Raw genomic sequence first — 21209 nt, forward strand, 5'->3', positions numbered from 1 at the left:
AATAGCAGATGAGAGGAACCATAACATAACCATTTCAGCTTGATCAGTCATTTTACATATAAGAATAATGAGTATATTCTGAGAAACAGATAATGTCCTTAAAATATCACTCTATCCCTGTGCCTTTACCTTGAGTCCCCTGGGAGTGCAGTTTCATTCCTCACCTGTAGGCCTCAAGTTCTGAGTCCACTTTGGTGTTTGTATTGAACTTGACTAGTAAAAATTAAAAATTAGATTTTGTCTTCTGCTAAACCTCAGCACACCTGCATTTGACAGTGCCTTGCATTAAGCATGAATTGCCATGAGTGTGTGAACTGAGCCAAGCGTTAAAAAAAACATTTCAAAGAGATCAAAATGCAAATATTCTTGCTGTTTCTTAGCAAATATCTTAATTACTGTCAAAGATGTGACAGTAGCACAAATGAACATAGCTCAAATAGTTTAAAATTGTCCAGTTTAGGTGCTTGTGAATGGGAAGAGTCAGGAAGCCCATCAGCCATGCAGGCTAAACGTGCTGCACCCTTTCCTGCTGTGGCTGTACATATCCAGACTTGCTAGTTTAAAAAGCAGCTCAGGTACAACTGCAGCAGCCCTCCCAGTAGTAGTGCTACTCCTTCTGTACCACAGACGCATGAGCTCTCTGAGAGGCTGTTTCACTGGAGGAAAAAAGTCACTCCAAGGGGACTGACTTCGCTGAAGGGAAGGGGAATGCACATGAGGACAAAGCTCTGCCTTGGCATTGTCCTTCCCTCAGAGATCTTCCAAGGGTTGGAAAACCAAAGAGGAATTGCATGGCTTTCCCAAGTTTTTGTAGAAGCCATAGAAGGGGAGAGAGATCAAGTCTCTCACTTTGCTTTTTGATATTGTTGGGGGTCTTTTTAAAACCTCTAAGAAAAATGCCCTTTTGTGTCATTACACTTAGCTACCCCCTTGCAAAGCTGTTTCTGTCAATTCTCTCAATTCTGCTCAACCCTGAGTGTGAAAGGTGGACAGACACATCCACTTCAATTTTAAGTCTAAGAGCAAATAAAATCCTAAACAGTTATGAAAGATGGGAAAAAAGGTAAAATCCGTTTTATTGTAGGAGTTATTTAAGAAAGCTGAAGACTGAAAGATGACCCTCTGATGAGACTTCGCGTGCTAGTTTTGTCAGAGCACATATCCCTAACACTAAGGTGGTTTTTTGTGGCTTGAATGCCTCATGGGATATGCTGGTGACACCTGGGTTGAATGTGACACAAAAAAACCCCAAAACAAAACAAAACCGTTGCCTAAGCTGTTCTTTTTGTCACCTTGACTCCTACAAGTTTCACCTGTCCTACTCCTAACAGGAGTTCAGTTTTTGGCTTCTATTTTGCTCCTTGAACATACCAATTTTGTCTTGAGATTGTGTTACGCTGTCAGCAGTGCAAGTCCTCTCTTTTTAGTAAAACTGTGGCTTGCAGTTACCAGCAGTTGTAGGTACTGGAGTGTCACAGCTTCATTGATAGGCTGAAGTGCCGGGTCTGTGCTCTCCTGGAGCAATAGCAATCATGCTGCATCCTGACTAATTGCTATATGATTAGATACTGATGGATTTAACACCACTGTTGACAAATTACTGGCGTTTTCTTTTGCTGCCTTGGAAGATCAGTGTATTATTCCTGTCTAGGTTTCTGTCATTTTTTGTTTCCCCAGAACACAGCTTCCACACGTGCTTTGTGTTAGCTGAGCTGTTTGAGAAGGCAAACTCTTGACTTACTTGGGATTGAAGTTTTTAAGATGGCCTCTTTGTTCAATGAAGAGATTTAGACAAGCAAGTTTTGTGCATCAGCACTTGAAAATGTTACACGTGCAAACAATAGTGACACAACCATGTGTTGTACCAAAACAGGCTGGGAGGAACTTAATGCATATGTGTATGAGCGTGAATGTGCCCAAAGTGCTTTGAGGTAATGTTCCCTAGGGCGATGCTATGGTATTAGGTTAAATCACTTCTTTTCAGATTTTTATGCCAGAAAGATCATTTCAGCCAGCTCACTAAGCCTTTAATGCAAAAGAAAACAGAGGAAAACAGTTTCTGCAAGTGGCAGGTGCTTTCTCCAAGGCAAAGGGAGCAGGAGTAAATGTGTCTTCCTGTTGTAAACAAATATTTCCACCCTTCTCCTTGCTCATTAGAGGAACAGTCTGAAGCTCCCCGACCCTATGGTTTATTTACCTTGCTGAGTGCTAGTGAAAGGTTTGAGTGAGAAGCCAGGAGCCTTCCTGTGCTGAGTGCTACCGAGGAATGTGTGCTCAGTGCTTTCCCACGCCACAGCACTTGGGGGTGGGGAGGTGATCACTCTGTCTCCCTAATGTGAGCAAGCAATTCTCCATGCCACCCAGCTCCAGGACCATTGAGACATTTGCCAAGTTCACTTCAGTCCTTTTGGTCATCCTGTTGCTGACCCAGGCAAGGACTCTGGGTGATGGGCTAAACCAGCTGAAAAGGACAAATTTTTATTTAAATATTTTTATAAAATCAAATTTCAGGGGGACTTTAAGAGTCAAGCTCTTAACCCCCACTTCAAGGACAAAATGTTTATTGAGGGATCTTGAAGAGGGTGACATGCAGGGGATCAGCAAGGAAAGGTATCTCCAGGAGTGTGCGCTGCTCAGTTTTGTATTTTAAAGTGTGAGGAAAAAATTATTTTCTTAAGCTAATCTCTGCAAGTATTGTAAGATGGTAGTAGCTCAGCTACTTAAGTGAAATAACTTTGGTATTGTTTGCCTCCATTGAGAACCAGCTCCCAGAGCAACGTAGTGAAGTCATCTGCAGGAGGGTGTGGGTGGTCAGACTGTGAATCTTGAGCAGATTGTGCAGCTTATGTGATTCCTCCTCACTGTCCCCTCATTTATGAGTTACATGGTCCAGCCAGCAAATAGGTACCCATTGTAGGTGTGTTACTCCAGTCACCAAGGAATAAATGACCGAAGTGACAAATACATTGTCTCACAGGGCTCTAGGACAAATGTTCTCCTTCAGTAAGTGCCAACATAGTTGGTGCTGGTTTGTTTCCTCTCCTATGTCTTTGGTACCAGCACTAACTCTGGCTGGGATATGTGTTTCAGGTTGCAGCCTAACCTCCCTGATGGCTGTTGTCAGTAACATGGTACTTCTGAAGCCAAAGTCTGCTCTCTCTTAAGGCTGTTTGTTGTCACTACAAACACAGACGATGCAGGTGTAATGGGGTAGCATTCAGCTTTTCATCTTTGACTCCAATTATCAACTGTATCCTGGTCTTGGGCGAGAACAGAATCCACTAAAAAGCAAGAATGAGGGTAGAACATTCTTTTGGTCATTAAGTGGTAAAGAAAAAAAAACTATTTTACAGCTAGCCCGAAGGGGAAATCTATTTTCATGCTTCCCTAGCATGAAAATAAATTAAGCGTGGGAGGGTTTATAAACCAAATGGCTAATGCAATATGTCACACACATATATAGATATAAAAGATGAGATTGGCAAGTTCCATAGCTCATAAAAATGACATGAAACTATATCACAAAGGTACTATAGATTGAAATAATTATTTTAATTGCCATGTAACAATGGCTATGATAGTATATCGTCAGACTTTGAGTAACATTCAAATAGACTGAAATCCGGTATTCACTTATTTACTCTGAAGGAGTGACATTTTCTTTTTAACCAGTGCTGTATACACTTTTATTTCATGTCATTATTGTATTTACAAAATTAATTTGTTTCATAATGAAGCGAAGATATTTGAAATATGCTTGTGACCAATCTGGGGTTGCCACTCGGTTTTAGAGTCATGAATTGGAAGAGGAGGTAACAGCTTGCATTAGATTTTTGTCTTTAAAGTGATAAATTTGTAATGCTGGTAAATAAATGTTGCTTCAAGGACTATGCCATTTCTTAATCAATCTCATGTAAGTGTACGATTACAGCACTAAATCCCCAAACAACATCCTAGGCAAGATATTAGAAGTATATCGTGCTTTTTAGCACACATTTTTCTAAGTTTACATTTTCTGACAATTAGCAGTTCAGTGATATCTTCAGACTTCTGGTAAAATTATTATTCAATGATAGAAACTCAACATAAGACACAAAGATTATATTCAACTTCTGCCCCAAAGAGCTTACCATCTTAACTGGCAGTTGAGGAAACTGCTTGTTGTTGCTGAGGGTGGGGGAGAAATCTCTGGAATATAAGAAACTTATCATTTAATGAGCTATGTAAAATACAAAGAGAAAACTGTGCCAGCACATTAGCTAACAGAAAACCATCAGCTATGCAGAGAGAGCAATAGCAGCCAGCTTACAGAGCATTTCCTGTGGTTGCGTGAGCATGTGTTAGCCCTTTATTGCACATCAGGCCATCTCTTCTCAGCTTGTCATTAATTCCTAGACAATGCCTTGCTCTTCAGTTATTATTGCTAAAATGACAGCTGGTATGAAACTATGAAATTGCACAACAGTTAAAACTGTGGCCAAAGACCACTGGGGATACTGTCGTTGGGCAGGAAAAGATTTGACCACTTTTTTTTTTTTTTTTAATATCCAAATCTATCTACCCACAAATACTTTTTACATTACAAAGGAAAATTCAGTTATGTAACTGGGATAACTTTCCTTTGCCAAGGAATTGCAAAGCAGTATTGATTTCGTTACAGACATAAATTTGGGGCCAAAGACCTACGCAGTGAAATTCTTTGCTACTGCTGAGCATTTGTTTTCTTTGTAGAGTCCGTTCTGATCAGCTGTCAAATAATGAATGAATAGAAAGCAGCATTTCTTTTGTGCAATGCTGATTCCAAGTGGACTAATTACATGTGTTGCTTATGTTTGTGGAATGAATTGCTTATGAATCAGAGTATTTAATAAATTGAAATGTTTCCTTGTGCTGGAAACATTTTGGCTTTTTTTAATATTTGGATAATCTAGACAAATTTTTTTCCAAGAGCTGCCTGAATTTCTTGCAATTATGTGCCAGTTTGTGTGTTACATATTTAATATGAGGCCATAAATATCTATTTGGCATTAATAGTTAGCTCTGCATGCATGAATTTGCAAAGGAAGTGGCATGTTTAATTTTAAGCTTGATTCTTTAAGTACTTAGTGATGAAATGTGTGAGAAAAGGAAATTTCAATCTGCACTTGAGAAATGTGGATCACAGTTCAGCATACAGATAGTGAATCCATCTGAAGTCCCAGAAAATAAAAGAAAGCGAGAGCATGTTCTCAGCGAACTGTCACTCAGATGCCTTAGATTCATAAAATTAAAACCTCAGTAGAAAATGAGTAGTCTCTTTCAAAAGCTTCTGCTTCACAGCTGGTTTGCATTAGTTGCAGTCTAAAACTGTGGCTGTAAAGCTGTGCTCCACTCCATGGTGAGTTCAGCAGGGAGAGGCCTCTCTTCAGGAGGGGTCAGACATCGCTTTTTACAGTGTAAATACAAGGTTCTTCAGGATAACAGCACAGTCTCCCTTTCAAAGATTTTTAAACACCAGGGGCTGACCATGCTACATTTACTTTGTTTTAAAATGAGCTATCTTAAAAACGAGCTATCTTACAGGAGACGGAAGTTAAGGGGAGAGGCAAAGGTGTTGACAGTGATGCACTGTAAGCTGCGAGGATCTGTGCTACTGCTACCCAAGGAGAAAGCCCTACTCTAATTTTTCCATTTTCCATTTACTGCTTTTTTTTGAGGTTCCATTCAGAACTCATTCCTTGGTCATTATTAAACAAGGAGGAACTTGGGAAGAGGATGTGCTGGTGGAAGGAGCAGACACCAGGGGGGATGGTTCTGAAGCTAAGGGAGCAAGTGTGTGTTTGTAAGAGAGAAATGGGCTGACAGATTATCTGTAACTTCTGCTCTGTCCAGGCTCATCAGCGGTTTATTGGGAATGTCTTTGTCCCTGAGGAACACCAGGCTTTGTGGTAAGGTTTAAAGGCTGAGTGGGGACACAGGTTCTTATGGCTGAATAGCACCCATGGAAACTCAGAAGTAATGGCAAAATGATATTAATTGTAGAGATGATGGTGATACAGCCAAACCCAGGAGTCTTCTCTGAGACAGAGCATTTACTTTGAGGTATCTTGCATCTGCTGAGGTGCTCAAGAGGAGGTTTCACCAGAGGCATGTGCGGAGGAGAGCTCTGCCCACACCTAGCTGCCTGCTGTGAAGAGCTGGCTTGCACTTCATGAGGCTTCATTCTTCTAGCTTGTTTCCTGTGTTTCTGAGTGTCTGTCCAAATCTCTGCTTTAGAACTACTACAGGTAGTTTTAGAAGTATATATTTGAGTGTGAGACAAGTCATTGGTCCACTGCAGGAAGCGTTGGATAAAATTCTATGGTTGTCCTGTACAAATGATCAGACTTGATATCCATAAAGTTTAGCTGGCCACCTGGGTGCTCACACTGAAACAAAATGTGTGAGTGTTGCCCAGTGGTGGTGGTGATGCTGTTTGTACGTTATTGCTGCAACTATGAGCCTTGGTCATGAATTAGGGTAGATAAGGAGTTAGGAAAAGTATAAAGGAAGAATAATAATACTAATCTGCATTAGAAGCAGTAATTTGAGCATCTTGGCCTCCTACCCAGTGTCAGGAGTTTTGGACGAATTGTGGAAAATTAGTATTTCGAAACATTAGTTTTGCAAATACTTAGGAGGAACTTTTTCCTCAGTGTGAACAGCAGTGTGGGAGGAAGCTTGAGAGTTTTGTTTGACTGACTGTCATCAGGCTTGCAGAGGATGGCATCGGGGAGATGGAAGCAGGCATGACAGTCATGAATGAGAGAGAAGCAATAAGGTAGGGGGACAATAGTGAAGGGACTGGATAAAGAAAATACAGTTTGTGTGTGGTATGTGGGAGCCAACAGAGAAGAAAGGACTGACGTTTCCCTAACCTGCTGCTTGGCTATCTTGGGAGCATTTGTGGAGGTCAGATAGAATACTCAAAACATGGGTTAATGAGCAAAATAAGCATAGAAAACAGTCACAGAGATGTGTGGATGTCACAGAGGCTCCTGTTTGTGGATTTTATTTTCATCGTTTTTGTAGGACGTAAAAAAGAAACCCCAAAACCATAGGAAGGTAACAGCTTGGGAAATTACTAACTTGGCCTTGATTATTCAGATTATAGTGCAGTTGGCATAGAATATGCTAAAATGTTATAGAAGCTTCACTGAATAATTGATTTGGTATGCCTAATAATGTTTTCTTGAAAATATCTAGAAGGCAATAGAAGAGTTAGTGTAAAATTACATATAAAAATCTATATCAAGAAACATCATACCTGCATAGTCAAGCACTTGAAAGTTAGGAAGCATCAGATTCATTATGCTGGTGCAGTATTGGTACCGCTTTCTGTTGTATCTCATTTCCAGGCTCTGTGTGAGGTAACGCTCTTGTGGAAAAAATAGAATGCAGCCATACGGCAAAGACTGTGATGGTGTTTGTGGACAAATAATGTCTGACCCTGCTTCAGTTAGCACAGGCTGTGCAACTCAGGAGTTTCTTAACTGCTGTGCTGGCATTGGAGAATGCTCTTGCAGGGGCCTTTTTATATGTAATTTGGATGCACTTTCTATTGGCAGGGTTTAAACACTGAAACTTCTTCACTACAATACTGTGACCTCTAGAACTATAAGAATACGTGCACTGTCTGAAGAAGACCCCATTGACAGTTATCAAAGATAAAAAGAGAAGGATATAAACTTGGCTTAGAAAGTCTGTAACTGGCAGATTAATTGAAGCTGGCAAGGCAATACCAGGGCAAAGATCACTCTGCTTTTGCCCTGTTTCTTACACTTTTCTCTGAGCATCCACTGTCTGCCACTGTTGTGGGTTTTTTCCTGGAGGCACTGCAGTACCAAAGCAGTGCATAGAGGGGCTGGAAAAGCCTTGGGGCAAACGCCTGGCTCTAGAGCATTCAGTTGAGAGTTACCATGATCTGAGGTAATGGGTCAGAGAGTGGAGACACGCTGCCTAGCTCGCTCTTTTCTTTTCCACCTTGCTCAAGGGGAAGGGAATTGCTAAATATGTGGCTATGCTCACAGGCCAGATTTTTATCCCCAAGTGCATGACAGCAGATGTTATAGGGCTAGTTAGATTTAAATGCTGACCTGGGGACTGGAATCTCGTAGCCACTAAATAGCACAGGAGGTGGCAAATCCAGCTTTCCTTTATCATGTCTTGTTATCTGTCAGTGGAGGATTGTGTCCAGGATGAAACCGCAGCTGGAGGAATCTTTAATCTTTGGTGTCCGTGGAGGCACCCAAATAAAGTAATTGTAAGGATGTTCACTTTTTGGCCCAAAACATTTCCTTGTGATTTGTTTTTAAAGACAATCCAGTGTGATTTCCTTCTATAGCTGCAGCATCATTTCATAGGAGTGGTTAAAAGGAACACTTTCTCAAAATATAATAAAATTTAATTGCTTTCCCATGGTTCAAATCCTGAGAGTAAATATAAACCATCCCAGCACTTTCAACACCATTGTTGAGCTGGATTGAGCTATACAGGTGACCAGGCTCAAAAGGATAGTAAAAGCCAGGCCCTTAAAACTGCTCCGGTCATCACTTATTAAAGCTCTTTGAGGCTCTGTGGGTTGAGTACTCCCAGAAGCAGGCAGCAGGGGAAGAGCTTTGACTCAGAAAAAATGTGTTTTATATCACCATTCAGAGTGCCCTCAGACACCTGATCAGGCTAGCAGGACTGAATGGGATTGTAGTGGCAGACAAATGGACGTATTTTAAATGGGTTGCGTATCTGAGAGTATTATCTGCAGGAGGTGTTCATATGCTTCTGGGAGCAATGTCCTTTAATAGACACTGCTGATGTCAAGTGCTATAACATTGTAGAATCATGCTTTTCATCTAGGTTAATATAGTGTGCTCTTCCCTATACAGTCTGAGCTCTTCCAGACAGAAATACAAGACTGGTTTTGGGGAACAGTTCATTATGCCTAATGGCAAACACTTGAGCAATATGCTGCAAAGTACATATGGGTTGAGTTTTTCTTCTTTAACAGGTCAGATAGTCTTGAAATACCTCCACAGCTGACAACCATGCAACATTTTATGAGTTTTCTTGCCCAATAAATGCAGGCAGATGTTGTAGGATTTGGAATCTTACAAGGCACTGGAGTATAGCTGGTGGGAGGTAATTTTGATGAGTGCTTAACCTCTCACTAAAAAAGTAGCAGCTTGGAGAAGGCAATATTTACTGCAGGAAACATTAGCTTGTCAGAGAGCTAAAGCACTGCAAAGAACCTTTCTGAATGACCATGCAAGTCTTCAGCCAGATGTTCTTCATAGCATAGAGTAATGCACACTCTGCTGGGAGTTAGACTAAGGCCTTTCCTTGCATCACTGACAGTCAACTTTGTTTCCTGTAGGAAAACAGCTTGCTGATGTAAGAATACACAAGCCATTATATGCAAGCTTGTAAAATACCATGCAATTCAGCTGAACCCTGTAGGCATTTATTTTATTAGTGCTAAGTGATCAAATAATCCTTTGAGAGAACTCTCCCTGGAACCACTGTGCAATTCCTCTGCAAGTTAGAGGAAACACTTGGATCTAAGCTTCGTTGTTCTATTTCATGCACATTCAGAAGTGCCCATGGTAATCACCCTCTGAACACCCTCATCTCAGTCCAGTGTTCCATCTTCTGAGTGTTCATGGACTCAGAATTGCAGCTGGCTACCCAGAGAGCTGTGATAAATGCCCTTCTGTCCACCTGTGTTGAACCTGGCTACCTCCTCCTCTGATTGTTGAGTCATTTAATACTGGAAGTGCAAGCCATCTGTTCTTCTAAATGTAGCAGCCTATTCTCTTTGGAGCAGTACAGGAGAGTTGGAGAATACCTCCCTGATGTCAGGGCCCCTCTGACCTGTGAAATGCAAGGACACAAACCTGATTTTCAAAGTTTGCTGTGGTATTGATCTGAACTATACCACAGGCCCATCCTGTCTCTAATCACAACTCCCTAAGACACCAATATTCCTATGTCTTGCTGTGTATTCATAAAATGAAAGAAAACTTTGTTGAGCAATGCCAGAGCTTAGTTCTGAAGATACTGAAAATAACCATGAATATTCCCTTATTTTCTTTACTTCCTCTTACCTGGAAAAGGAGGGGAATAAATGCAGGCTGTTGTTGCAGTGACTGAAAGAGAGAAAGGGAGAAACTGAGAGGAAGGAGAAGCTGGCATGAAAGTTTTTGCAGGAGCACAGTCCAGGTTACACACCAGTGAAATTATCATTGACCATGGCATAGATTTTAAAGTACCTGAATTAAAAAGCGAATGAGGGGAAAATAGCAAATGAAATCCATCTGTATAAGAACAGGAATATACCATCAATCAACTCACAAAGAGTTTCTCTGTACACGTTGCCCTTGGACGCTCATATAGAGAAGGGCCACATCTACTTATCAAGGAAAAGTCATGGCACTGAATATGTATGGCATATGCACACCTTTTATGCGGTGTCTTTTCGTGCAAGTGTGTTTGTGATGTACATACTTTACAAGAACATTTACAGTACCATACATCTGAAGAGCTATTCTACTCTAGAGTCCAGATTGTTTTATTACCAGCTAACTGTTCTTTAAGCTACCTGTGAATGAGGGCATTGTGACATTTAGCAACTGGTTTGATTGAACACAGATGTGAACCATATTCCATATGGAGAAGATCCAAAGGGAGAGATCCTAGGCTTGTTTCTGATTTGCAAGTAGGAGTTTGAATGCAATTACTTGACATTGAGCTACCAAGATAGATGGAAACAAATGGCTTGCTCGCACACCTACAGTATTGCAAATGTAAAATCAGCTGCAGTTTGAGATAGTGCGCTGTCTTCAGAGGTCAAGACGAAAAGCCAATATGTGTGAAAGCAAAAGTCCTGTGGAAATGGGCAGTATCCACTCAGAAATGGGAGGGGGCCAGGCATTCATGTACATTGCTTACCAAGAGGCTTCCTAGGTGTGCCACATTCCACTTAAGCACCGTTTTCTAATGTTGTACCAGTCTATTTCTGAATATTACAAGAAGTGGTATTACCTGGGAAAGTATTTGAAAAAAAAAAGGTTACATGGGGAATAGGGCTAAATTAATAATGCCAGTATGCGAAGTCTGATGATAATTTTCCAGCATTTCTTGAGAGTAAAATTTACTGATGCAAAACTGAAATTACACGTGGCAGAATTCATTTTATTATGGAAATGTTTATTTCTTATCAACAACTCGGGGAGGAAAAGCAAACATTTGGGGCCAGTTCTGATATGTGTTCTGAACTGCTGAATTCTACAAGGCTGCTCACAGAAACTGTAACTAGCAAGCTTCATTCTCTGCTCATGATGAGAGAAGGTTTATCCTTTTCTTCATTGCCTGTGGTGCTTGTTTGTCTTCATTCCATTTGAACTGATTGTGCATCATTGAAAACATAGTCTCTCCAGTCTAGCCTGTAAAGTGGAGCAGGGACTGAGCTGTAGTAGTCCCCATGAGACAGCTCTAGTCCCCAAGACAAAGGTTGATGTTGAAATTAAACACTTCTGAACCTGAATCTTCAAGAACTTTCTTTTCCATGCAGATAATGGATTTTTTTTTTTTTTTCTCTCAGCTTTTTGTGCTTTGTTCAGCTGGGAGGAAATTCCAAGTTTTTACTAGCTTTGGTTGTTTGGTTGTCTCAAGTGTCCTTATCTGTAACTATTCTGCTATAACAATACTGAGCTGCCAAGATATACTGAGTTTAGCAGCGCTCAGGGCATAACATGGCGGGGGGGTGTGTTGCATTCTCCAAATGTGATGCTGTAGGGGCAGAAAAAGAGAGTTGTGTTTGATCTCAATGTAGACAAACTATGCTCAAATGATACTCCTGCTTGGTCAGGATACAATGACAGGGCCAGAATAAGTGAAGAACCTGTGTTGCCAAAATCTGTTCCCAGGCCTGTTGAACTTCAGGTTATAGGAAATACCAGTCTTAAGCACTTTCACAAGTATTTAAATATGCAGGTAAAAAGTCAGGAAGTTTAGTTTCTCTCTCTGCACCACAGTCCTTCCCTATGAAGATCTGCTGGGCAGAGCGAGCCAGACTGCAGCAGCCTGTAAGGGACACCTGAACTTGGACCTGGGGTAGCTCAGCTAAAATGGCAAAAATGTATTCTATAAAATGACAGTGTAAAATCCACCACATACGGTCGTCTCAAGGTACTGTGGGAAGCTATGGAGCATGACTCATTCCCCATCCTCTCACCCCTATGTTTCTACCCTCTTCTCCCTGCTCACATACCCACCCTGGGTGTGCAGGGACACACTTGCTTTGCACAGCTAGTACAAAGTTCAGAGTAAGTTCATTCCAATTCTGCAGATCTCTCCTTCTTTTTATAATTCTCTCTGATTGTTTGGAAACCAGGAAGCTATGGTATCATGTGCAGGTAGCACAGCAATAAACATGTTCTCATCACAATTTACACATAAAGTGTGAGTCCCTCGAGGTAACTCATCCCCCTCTTGACAGCTTTAATAAAGGATGATGGATTGTTTCTAAATGACAGTTTAGGAAGATCAAAAATTCCCCCCTGTATTGTTTTGAGCTCTGGTGTACAAGAGCTGTTTTGTGTTCTGTGAAGGTTGTTTTTGCCTGTAAGCGCTGGGGCTCTATTACTCCCCTTCACAGTGGTGAGAAATGCTTAGTTACCACAGGAATATATTCATCCTGCTACATACTCATGACTTTTTCAAAAACTCTGAAGCAAAGCCTATCATGGGCGGGAGGTGGGGAAATGCCAATAGCTGAATGCGTTGCTGTCTTCCGGATGCTGCTCTGGGCAGTTTCCCCATATGGGTTGTGGGAAGGAGGAGGGATTGGATACTGATTCACCCAGAGTTGCCTCCAAGAGGTGAATGCCAGGAGGAGGCATCACCTGAACTCACCTGCGCTGGCTCAGCTCCCCAGCCAGCATATGCAGGGGGCTTGGGGAGACCCAGGCCTCCAGGTAACTGGCAGTCATCTGCACCTCTTTTCCCCCTCTCTGTCCTTTTCTTTTTAAAGACTACATGTGGCAGCAAGTTAGTTATGAAGGGCAGAGTCCTCCCTCTTGTTTCTTTTTGGCTTGAGATTTACTTCTCAGTGCATGCACTGCGTAGCTGCACTTGGCAGAATGGAGTTTGTTCAGCTGTCCATTCCCTAGCTAATCTGACATCTTAAAATAAAAACAAGCAAGTGGATCTTTGGAGAGCGGTTGCCACATGAAGATCTGCAGAGAGTCCTAAGGTTAAAACAGCACTGGTCAAAGTCATTCACATGGTAAGAAACCAGGTAAGAGAAAAAGGCTGAGTGCCTGATTAGGGCTCAATCTGATGGTACATCAAGGTGACAAAATGAAGCCCACACAAGAGCCCACTGTGGCCATGCAGCACCAAAATCATACCTCTTTCACTGTGGAAGTAGTAGGTCTGAGTGCTCTTTGGAGTCCGTTGCCTTCCATTAGGATGGAATATGGCATAGTCCAGCTTCTGCCTCCTCTATATGAACAGCCAGCCCTTGGAGCAAGGACTGTTGCAAAACACCAGAAGAAGGCTTTTAGTGTAGATTCTCATCAAACCGCACAAACTCAAGAGGAAGTTCTCCACCCATGTGAAATGGAAAACTTTGAAATAGAAAACAGCATAGACTGGAGTTAAATCAAAGCTAGAACTTGCCAGGGATGCAGGATCCAGGGGAAGGGAAGCTTGCAGCTCTCCTACCACTTCCCCGATGGAAGGCAAAGGAGGACTGTTCCTGTAGATCTTTTCTGAACCTTTACTTCTCCACCCATAAAATTTTCATGGTAATGTTTCTTCCAGCTAAGGAGGCCTGGCTGGCCATCAGCTGCTTCATTTGGGACGGAACCATGTAAAACTTACCTGTCCATCCTTTCTCTTCCTAATATCCCCAGATGAAGCAATGTTTTTGCTCACTGCTGTCCCAGAAATCTCAGCAATATTGTTCTTATATTTGGGATATCAACACCAGGTCCATAAGGACAGATTCCAGGACATAACTATGCATGAAAGAGTGTGTATGTGGTTGTATATGTAATCTGAGTGGTTTTCCTACAGGAGAAGATGATAAAAAATACTCTTCTGTTATTGATTGGAAAAGAAGTAACTGAATTTTAAATTTGGGTTGAATCCTTGTTTTCCAGCTTTTTTTCCCATTTCCATAAGTGTTTGTGTTAGTGTATGTAATGGTTGTCTTTGAATGCCTTTTAGTAAGCAGACCTCAGTAATAGCCCTAAGTCTTTACAGCCTATATTTGTCAAGATTTGTGATACGCTTTTTCCTAGTGAGATGGTACTTTACTTCCTGTTGGAAATTATTTGTATTAATATATGCTGTTACTTTGATTGCTGGTGTGTTTTATGACCATGATATTCTTTCCTTTAGGCACAACAGGGATTTACCAGGGAGCCAATGGCCTGACAAATTCTGCAGGATTCAGTGCTGTGCATCAGGTATGGTTCAGCATTTATTATTGGCAACCTCGTCACTTATTTTAAACACTTGGGAGATTGGTAGATCAGAGAGATTATTCTGGTGTTTACATATACTTACGGAAAGTACTGCCGTGTGTTTTGCTGAACACCATTCTACTCTGCTCCTGTGGCCTGTTTGCTAGACTTCTAGGTATCCTGAATTTTAAGATGTCTGTATCAATACACACGCTTGCAGAGTGCAGTCCTTGCAGGAGGAGGATGCCCTAGTAGTCTCTGCTGTGCTGCTGTAGTAGTGCCAAGAGTTTCATCATTCCTCTGCCATCTCACAACTTTCAGATATGTTTTCCATCCTCTACAGAGAGCTCTGCTTCCAGGATCCTGTTGTCTGCTGTCTTGGCACTGTGTAATAAATATGAACAATTTGAAAGAGGCGTTGGCAGGCCCTGATGAATATTGAGCCATATGAGCTGTCTGTGCACTTCCTTCTTTGAGAATACACCTGTCTGTGGGCTTCATGGTTCAGATACCTTGATAAATGTGTGTGTATAAATAAACAGCATGCATATATAGACAAGACAGATGTTTTTCAGTAGCAAATGGCTTTTCTTGATTGGACCAAACAAATGAGTACACTGTCCCAGAAGATGTGTTTTCATTGGCCAGTAATTTCAATTCCTTGTTTGTAAGGTGATTATTGACTTGTATTTTTAATGACAACAGTGGGCAATTCTTTATTACTTCAGTTTTGGCTAAAAACAACAGCATTTGCTGATAGAAGTGTGTATGATTGAATTATGGAGGTTACCTAAAAAGAGGAAAACTAATTGGGCTGTTTTCATTATTTTGTGATATTCTTTAAGAGAAAACAATGAAATTATCTCATTTCTTTTTCAGTTTAGTTGTTATTATGACAACTTGAGTCTTTGTTCTTGAGAGCTCCCTGGTGACTGAAAGTTAATGAAATAGCTGTGTCACAGACAAAGATGTAAGCTGTTAAGGAGGAAAGTGCTTTTAGTCTTTCTAAAGACTATTTATTATTTAATTTTATTTAATACCAGAGACTAATTCGCATTTCTGAGGAAATAAAAGCCTTTTGCTGAAAGACAATCCCCAGAGCATGAATACAGTTCTCTCTCTGAAAAAGCAAATAGGTGGACAAGAGCAGGAGTTGCAATTAAAATTAAAAGAAAAAAACTAAACCTTTTATGTTTTAGTTGTCCAGAGAGAAGTTTTCTAACCTATTCCAGTGTCCTGCTTCTCACAAAAAAAAGAACATACGAGGATAATGGTATGAAGTTTGTTTGGGAGCCTTAAAATCAAGACAAAGGGTTTTGTGATACCTCAGCTCCCCAAGGTTATTTGCACCTTGTATTTTTAATTCATTTTTCTGTAGGTAGGGAAGATCACTCAGGCATTTAGTTACTGCTGAGATAGTTGGACAATCACAACTGTGAATGTGAGCATTTCTGCAAAACAATTACTACTTTTTTTTCTTCATTTTTGTAACCTATTTGAACAGCTGATCAGAAAATGTTGCTGATCATGGGAAAATGCAGCCTGTTTTGCTCCTTCCCGCATCCAATTATTCATTCTGTTCTTCTCATTTCTTAGGTATTTTGTTATTTACAGAGACTATGTTCCATCACGGCCCTTTTCAAAAAGCCGCCCTACTTCACTCCTGTATACAATTGTTGAACTTTGTAATACAAAATGTGTTAGTGCTGATAACTAAAATGCTATAGAAAAAGCAGAACTCGCCTGATTTCTGACCTCTTGTTGATTAGTTAATCGTAATAAAATAGGAGTATATTTGGGAGAAGCAGAAATGTAATTTCATAAGTGAATGACACATGGTTCTTTAGTGAAATATTCCTGAACCATGACTTGCTGCATGCGTAGATAACACTGCCTTTGTGGTATCTTACTCATTTATAAGATAAAACCAGATACACAGAAGTTAGATGTTTCTTTTTTCCTTAAAGGAATATTCATCATATCCAAGCTTTCCTCAAGGCCAGTACTCACAATATTACAGCTCCTCCTACAACTCTCCGTATGTGTCTGCAAACAGCATCAGCCCCTCAGCCATCCCAACGTCCACTTACTCTCTGCAGGAGTCTTCTCACAATATCACCAGTCAGAGCACAGAATCGCTGTCTGGTAGGTGCATCTCTTCTGTTTTCAGTTTGGCAGTCTCAGCCACCTGTAGACATGAACACTATAACCTTGTTGTTGGAGTTTTTTAGAATACACCTATTTACGCGGATAAATCAGATTTCCTAGCATTTAACAGCTCTGCTTACACGGTGCAACACAGGGTTTTGGGAAGAGATTAGAACATCCAAGCTCTCTAAAACTGTCCTGTGTTATTTTCATGAGTATGCGAGTTTTATCTCCTCCAAAGGTAGTACAGAAAGATAAAACAATTACATACAAACCCCAGATCAGTACTGAGGGCTGATGTGGGTAGCAATGAGTTCAAAACAGCCATGCTCTGAAAAAGCCCCAGAGTTTACTGATTGTCTGATGACTTTTTAGCCCATGGTTTCTATTCACCTCTTACAACAACATGTAATATATGCATTCATAAATAAGTACATCAAGAGAAAGTCCCTCTTTAAAAAAATCAACACAAACTGTTTGTCTAAGTTGAAACTTCAAGATGAATTCCATGCAAAAAGGCTTCAAAATTTGTGGCCTCTCTTTGAGTGCTTAATTTTTAAAGTCTCAAAGCTTAAATGGCTTATGGAATTACTGATGGATTATGATCCTCCAAGGTACTCTTCAAGTACAATCTTCAGATATCGCTTCCCTACTAAAGTTTTCATTGGCATGCAATAACATTTATATAAAACGCCACATAATTTGTGGATGATCACAGTATACACCCATTGTAGCTCTTCTGACTTACGAAACAAATCTGAACATCTGTGGTTGCTCTAAAAGAAAAATAAACTAATATTGGTTTTTAAAAAGAAGTGATCACAGATTGCTCTAAAAGCAGTTGGAGGATTTTCTGTTCCTTAGATCTTATCTCAGCCTTTTTGAGAAAGGGTGATTTCAAAAAGGCTTGTTAGGCACAATCCAAGCTTTTCTGAAGAAGAACATGGTTACTCTAGGAAGCTGGAGAGGCCACAACTTAGCAAGGTGAAAAGAAAAATGTGTTTGAAAAGGATTTGTAATGCAAGGTAAGTGAAATCCAGACAGGTTTATGAAACTCAAGCCGATCAAAACAGATACTTTATACAAAGGAAGTTCACCTTTGACTGTCTCTTCTCAGTTATTTCTAAAATACTATCCCCCGTGAAATGGAATATGGCTAAACAGGCTAATTCTGTATTTTTAAATAAAAGTTGATGTTGCAAGTATAGTGTTAATCATAAGCATTCATCAATTTTTTTTTTTTTTTAATTTTTTCAGAAGTTGAATTGGTCTTGGTTTCCTTTTCCATTGCCTTTCTAATTTCTCTCTTGAAAAGCAGGGGGGAGTAAAATTCAAAAAGCTATTTTTTTTCAATGAAAAATCTGATAAGGTTTTTGAAGTGACATGGTCATTTAAAAATGTTATGTAGAGAGTCTTGGTGATTTTTTTAAATTGTTTTAATAAGTCTTAGGAGTTAAAAGTTATTTCTCTATGTCAGCTATTGACATGAAAAGAGTAAGATTTTCTGATGGTGTTTTCACAATGTTTCTGCTGCTGTCTGTTAAAAAGTTTCATACTTTAATTATAATGATACAGTGCAAAATTTAAGTTTACAGTGGAATTTCTTTTTTCATAATAGGGGAATATTCAACAACACCAGCAAAAGATACAGAAACAGACAGACATCACAGAGGGTCAGATGGCAAGGTACGAGCCCGGTCAAAAAGAAGCAACGATCCTTCCCCTACTGCTGACAGTGAGATTGAGGTAATAACTTTAATTTATATTCCTTTAGTAAATCCAGCAAAGATAAACTAGTTGCATCTATTAGCAAATCCCACCATCGGACTAGTGAGTAGTAAGAGCCAGAATAAAATCAGTAATACAACTGGAGCCTACAGACATGGGTAGTCAAAATAATTGCTCAATTTCTATATAATCAGTATCAAACTATTTTTGATATGTACATTTATTTTCCTTTGGGCTTCTTACAAGTCTGCTGTTTTGTTCCCCTGTCTTGACATGCAACAGGGGATTTCTGTGGTTGTTAGGAGAACAGAGTCTCAGAATGACCAGCACACACATAGTTCCAAAATTCCTGATGTTACATTTTGCCTGCTTTCACAAATCATCTTCAGTCAGGGCTCGAAATGGGTTTGAGATCTTAAAAAGCTCTAGTCCAAGAGGATATATTTCCTGACTGAACAAATTCTTGCAATTGCTTAATATGTAACTGTATTTCTTTTTTCTACCCTGTCTGTCATCACAGCGTGTGTTCGTGTGGGATTTGGATGAGACGATAATTATTTTTCACTCCTTACTCACGGGAACCTTTGCATCCAGATATGGGAAGGTAAAATTTAATTTTTTTAGCATTACTGCTTGTCCAGCCAAATTGCGTCAGGAACTGTGGGGGCAGATAATGAGACAGCTTTTCAAACAGATGCTGCCGATTTTATTCAGACACATTTGTATAAATATGTCCTGTGGTATTTGCTTCTAACATGTGAAAATTTAATTTACCTCCCTTTCATGTTGCAAGTAGCCCCTTGTTTTTCAAAAGCTTGTATAGTTCAGCTGCTACTGGATAGAACATTAGGATGTTCTTTCAACGTTTGTCTGCTGCAAGAGCGAGCCTATCAAGCAGCCAGACAGCATTAACTCTAGCCTGAATGAGGTAACACATTTTTTGTTAGACCAGTGTTTTCTTATGAATCTTGGGCAACTTGGTAGGAGAGATTTTGTGTTGGTCAGTCTAGGTTGCCATGAAGAACACTGGGTCTTCTTCCCACATGGCTGCTGAAGCTCACATTTTTAAGGGGTTTTAGTAGCCATATATTTAGCTATCCATACTTTAGATATACCACCTTTGAAATGCAGGCAATTCCATTTTTTAGGTAACTCTCTCTGTGGCTGAACAGACTGAACTTGGCTGCTAAGGAGAAAATGCTGGCTCTTGGATTTAGTACCATGTGCTTCAATTTCTTCCTAAGGCAGCTTTTTATGATAAACACTTAAGTCACTTTGAATTACAGAATGTCAAACACTTTTAAATGGGTAGGAAAAAAGACAATATCATTACCTAATTAAAGGTGGATGACCTAGTTGGCAGCTGTTTCCACACATGGCTTTGAACAGTCAGCTTCATCGGGAGACTGGAAAATAACCCTGCTTCTCTCTAGAAAGCAGAAATATGATTTGACATCATTTCATGGCTTTACCAGCTGTACTTGTTTTACGATGGTTATAACAAGCTGAATGTGTAATTAGTAAGATAGATTTATTGTTCGCTGTTAGATGTGCACAGTTGTAAAGGATATAAAATGGTGTTTGTGGTGTGGAAGTCTACTGCAGCACTTGGAATGCTGCTAACACTTCTAACAGCACCCTCTGAAAATCAAGCACGTGTTTCCAAGCAGGTCTTTATTCAGACCCATGTTGTACAAGGTAATTGAAGCGGTTACTTTTCCCAGGGAACGTAATGAACGAGGCAGTCTGAGGTATACATGTGTAAACTCAAACCTACTGCCTGCAAAAAATAGAAAGAATTAGGCAGGATCAGGAAACATAAACTTACGCTGTGTAGATCTGCTATGTGGTCATGCTTAGCATTTGGTAGGGACTGCAGTATGCGTATAGAGCCCTTAATAGGCTGAGTTTGTCCTAGCATAAAAACTCTGAAGCAGATGCCTTCACTTGCTGCCTCGTGCACAAGTTTAGAGGGTGTGGGGTTGGGATCTGCTGCATGGGGGTAGATGGTGATGGACCAAGACATGTGATGGACCTATGGAGGTGAGAAGCCCTGCCACCACAGTACCTGTGAGCTCTTGCTGATGGGCTGCCACAAAAGCAGAGGCTGCCATCTCTAGAGCAGCTGGTGTGGGGATGAAGTGGGATCAGGGATTGGAGCCAGAAAGGGTTTATCAAAAGCACTCACCAGTGGCTGAGCTGTTCCCATCAGCTGTGAGAGCAGAGTTAGGCCAAGACAGGGCACTCCTGAGCAGCAGCCTGCAAAAGGGACTAGGGAGATAGGAAAACAAGAAAATGGAAACTCAGGGGGTTTGTCTGCTTTGGAAGGCCTTTGAAGGTACAAAATTACAAACTTCTGTTGGCTATTTCCTTTATACAAATGTAAGGAATGATACAAACAGGACTTTTTTTTTTAATGAATGAATCACCTTTTCTATTAAATTACAACAGGCTCTTTGAAAAACTTCTCTAGCAGGATTTTTTTGTAGTTCTTCATCTGTTTCATCAGTATTAAATTCCTCAGGGCTTTCCTATAAGGGAAATGGTTATGTTATAAAAGTATTATAGGCTAACGGCTTGATCCAAAGACAACCAGAGGCTTTGGTGGGCTTTGGAACAAGCCTTAAACCAAGAGGGAAATACAGCACACTCAGACAGGCTGTCCTGGGAGCCGTTAAATAGTCACACAATTCAAAAATGTTTAAGTGAGCTGAACTATCAAATACAAGTGAAGCAGTGAGCCAGAGGTTAATAGAGTTTCAGAATCTCTTACTTGAATAACGTGGGAAGTGTTAATCTCAAAGTAAATTAAGTATCAAGGCCTAAAATTCTTATTTTTGTCCATAA

At 40.3% G+C, this 21209-nt stretch overlaps 1 protein-coding gene and 1 long non-coding RNA gene across 9 annotated transcripts in view; one reads left to right on the top strand and one right to left on the bottom strand.

The window, feature by feature from the left end:
• Positions 1-21209, top strand: part of EYA2 (EYA transcriptional coactivator and phosphatase 2) — a 105429-nt gene that overhangs the window by 54605 nt on the left and 29615 nt on the right. For all 8 annotated transcript variants that reach the window (XM_075018724.1, XM_075018695.1, XM_075018703.1 and 5 more), the window contains 4 exons: positions 14422-14489; positions 16454-16631; positions 18253-18380; positions 18883-18966. In XM_075018724.1, the coding sequence (XP_074874825.1) occupies positions 14422-14489; positions 16454-16631; positions 18253-18380; positions 18883-18966 (458 nt within the window). The remainder of the gene's footprint in view (positions 1-14421; positions 14490-16453; positions 16632-18252; positions 18381-18882; positions 18967-21209) is intronic.
• LOC142025983 (uncharacterized) lies at positions 13444-16671 on the bottom strand. Its single transcript, XR_012648739.1, has 3 exons — positions 16577-16671; positions 14590-14870; positions 13444-13549 (listed from the first exon to the last, which is right to left on the bottom strand). It is a non-coding gene; the product is annotated as an uncharacterized LOC142025983 (long non-coding RNA).

The sequence above is a fragment of the Buteo buteo genome, chromosome 2, assembly GCF_964188355.1.
Source record: "Buteo buteo chromosome 2, bButBut1.hap1.1, whole genome shotgun sequence".
NCBI lineage: Eukaryota > Metazoa > Chordata > Aves > Accipitriformes > Accipitridae > Buteo > Buteo buteo.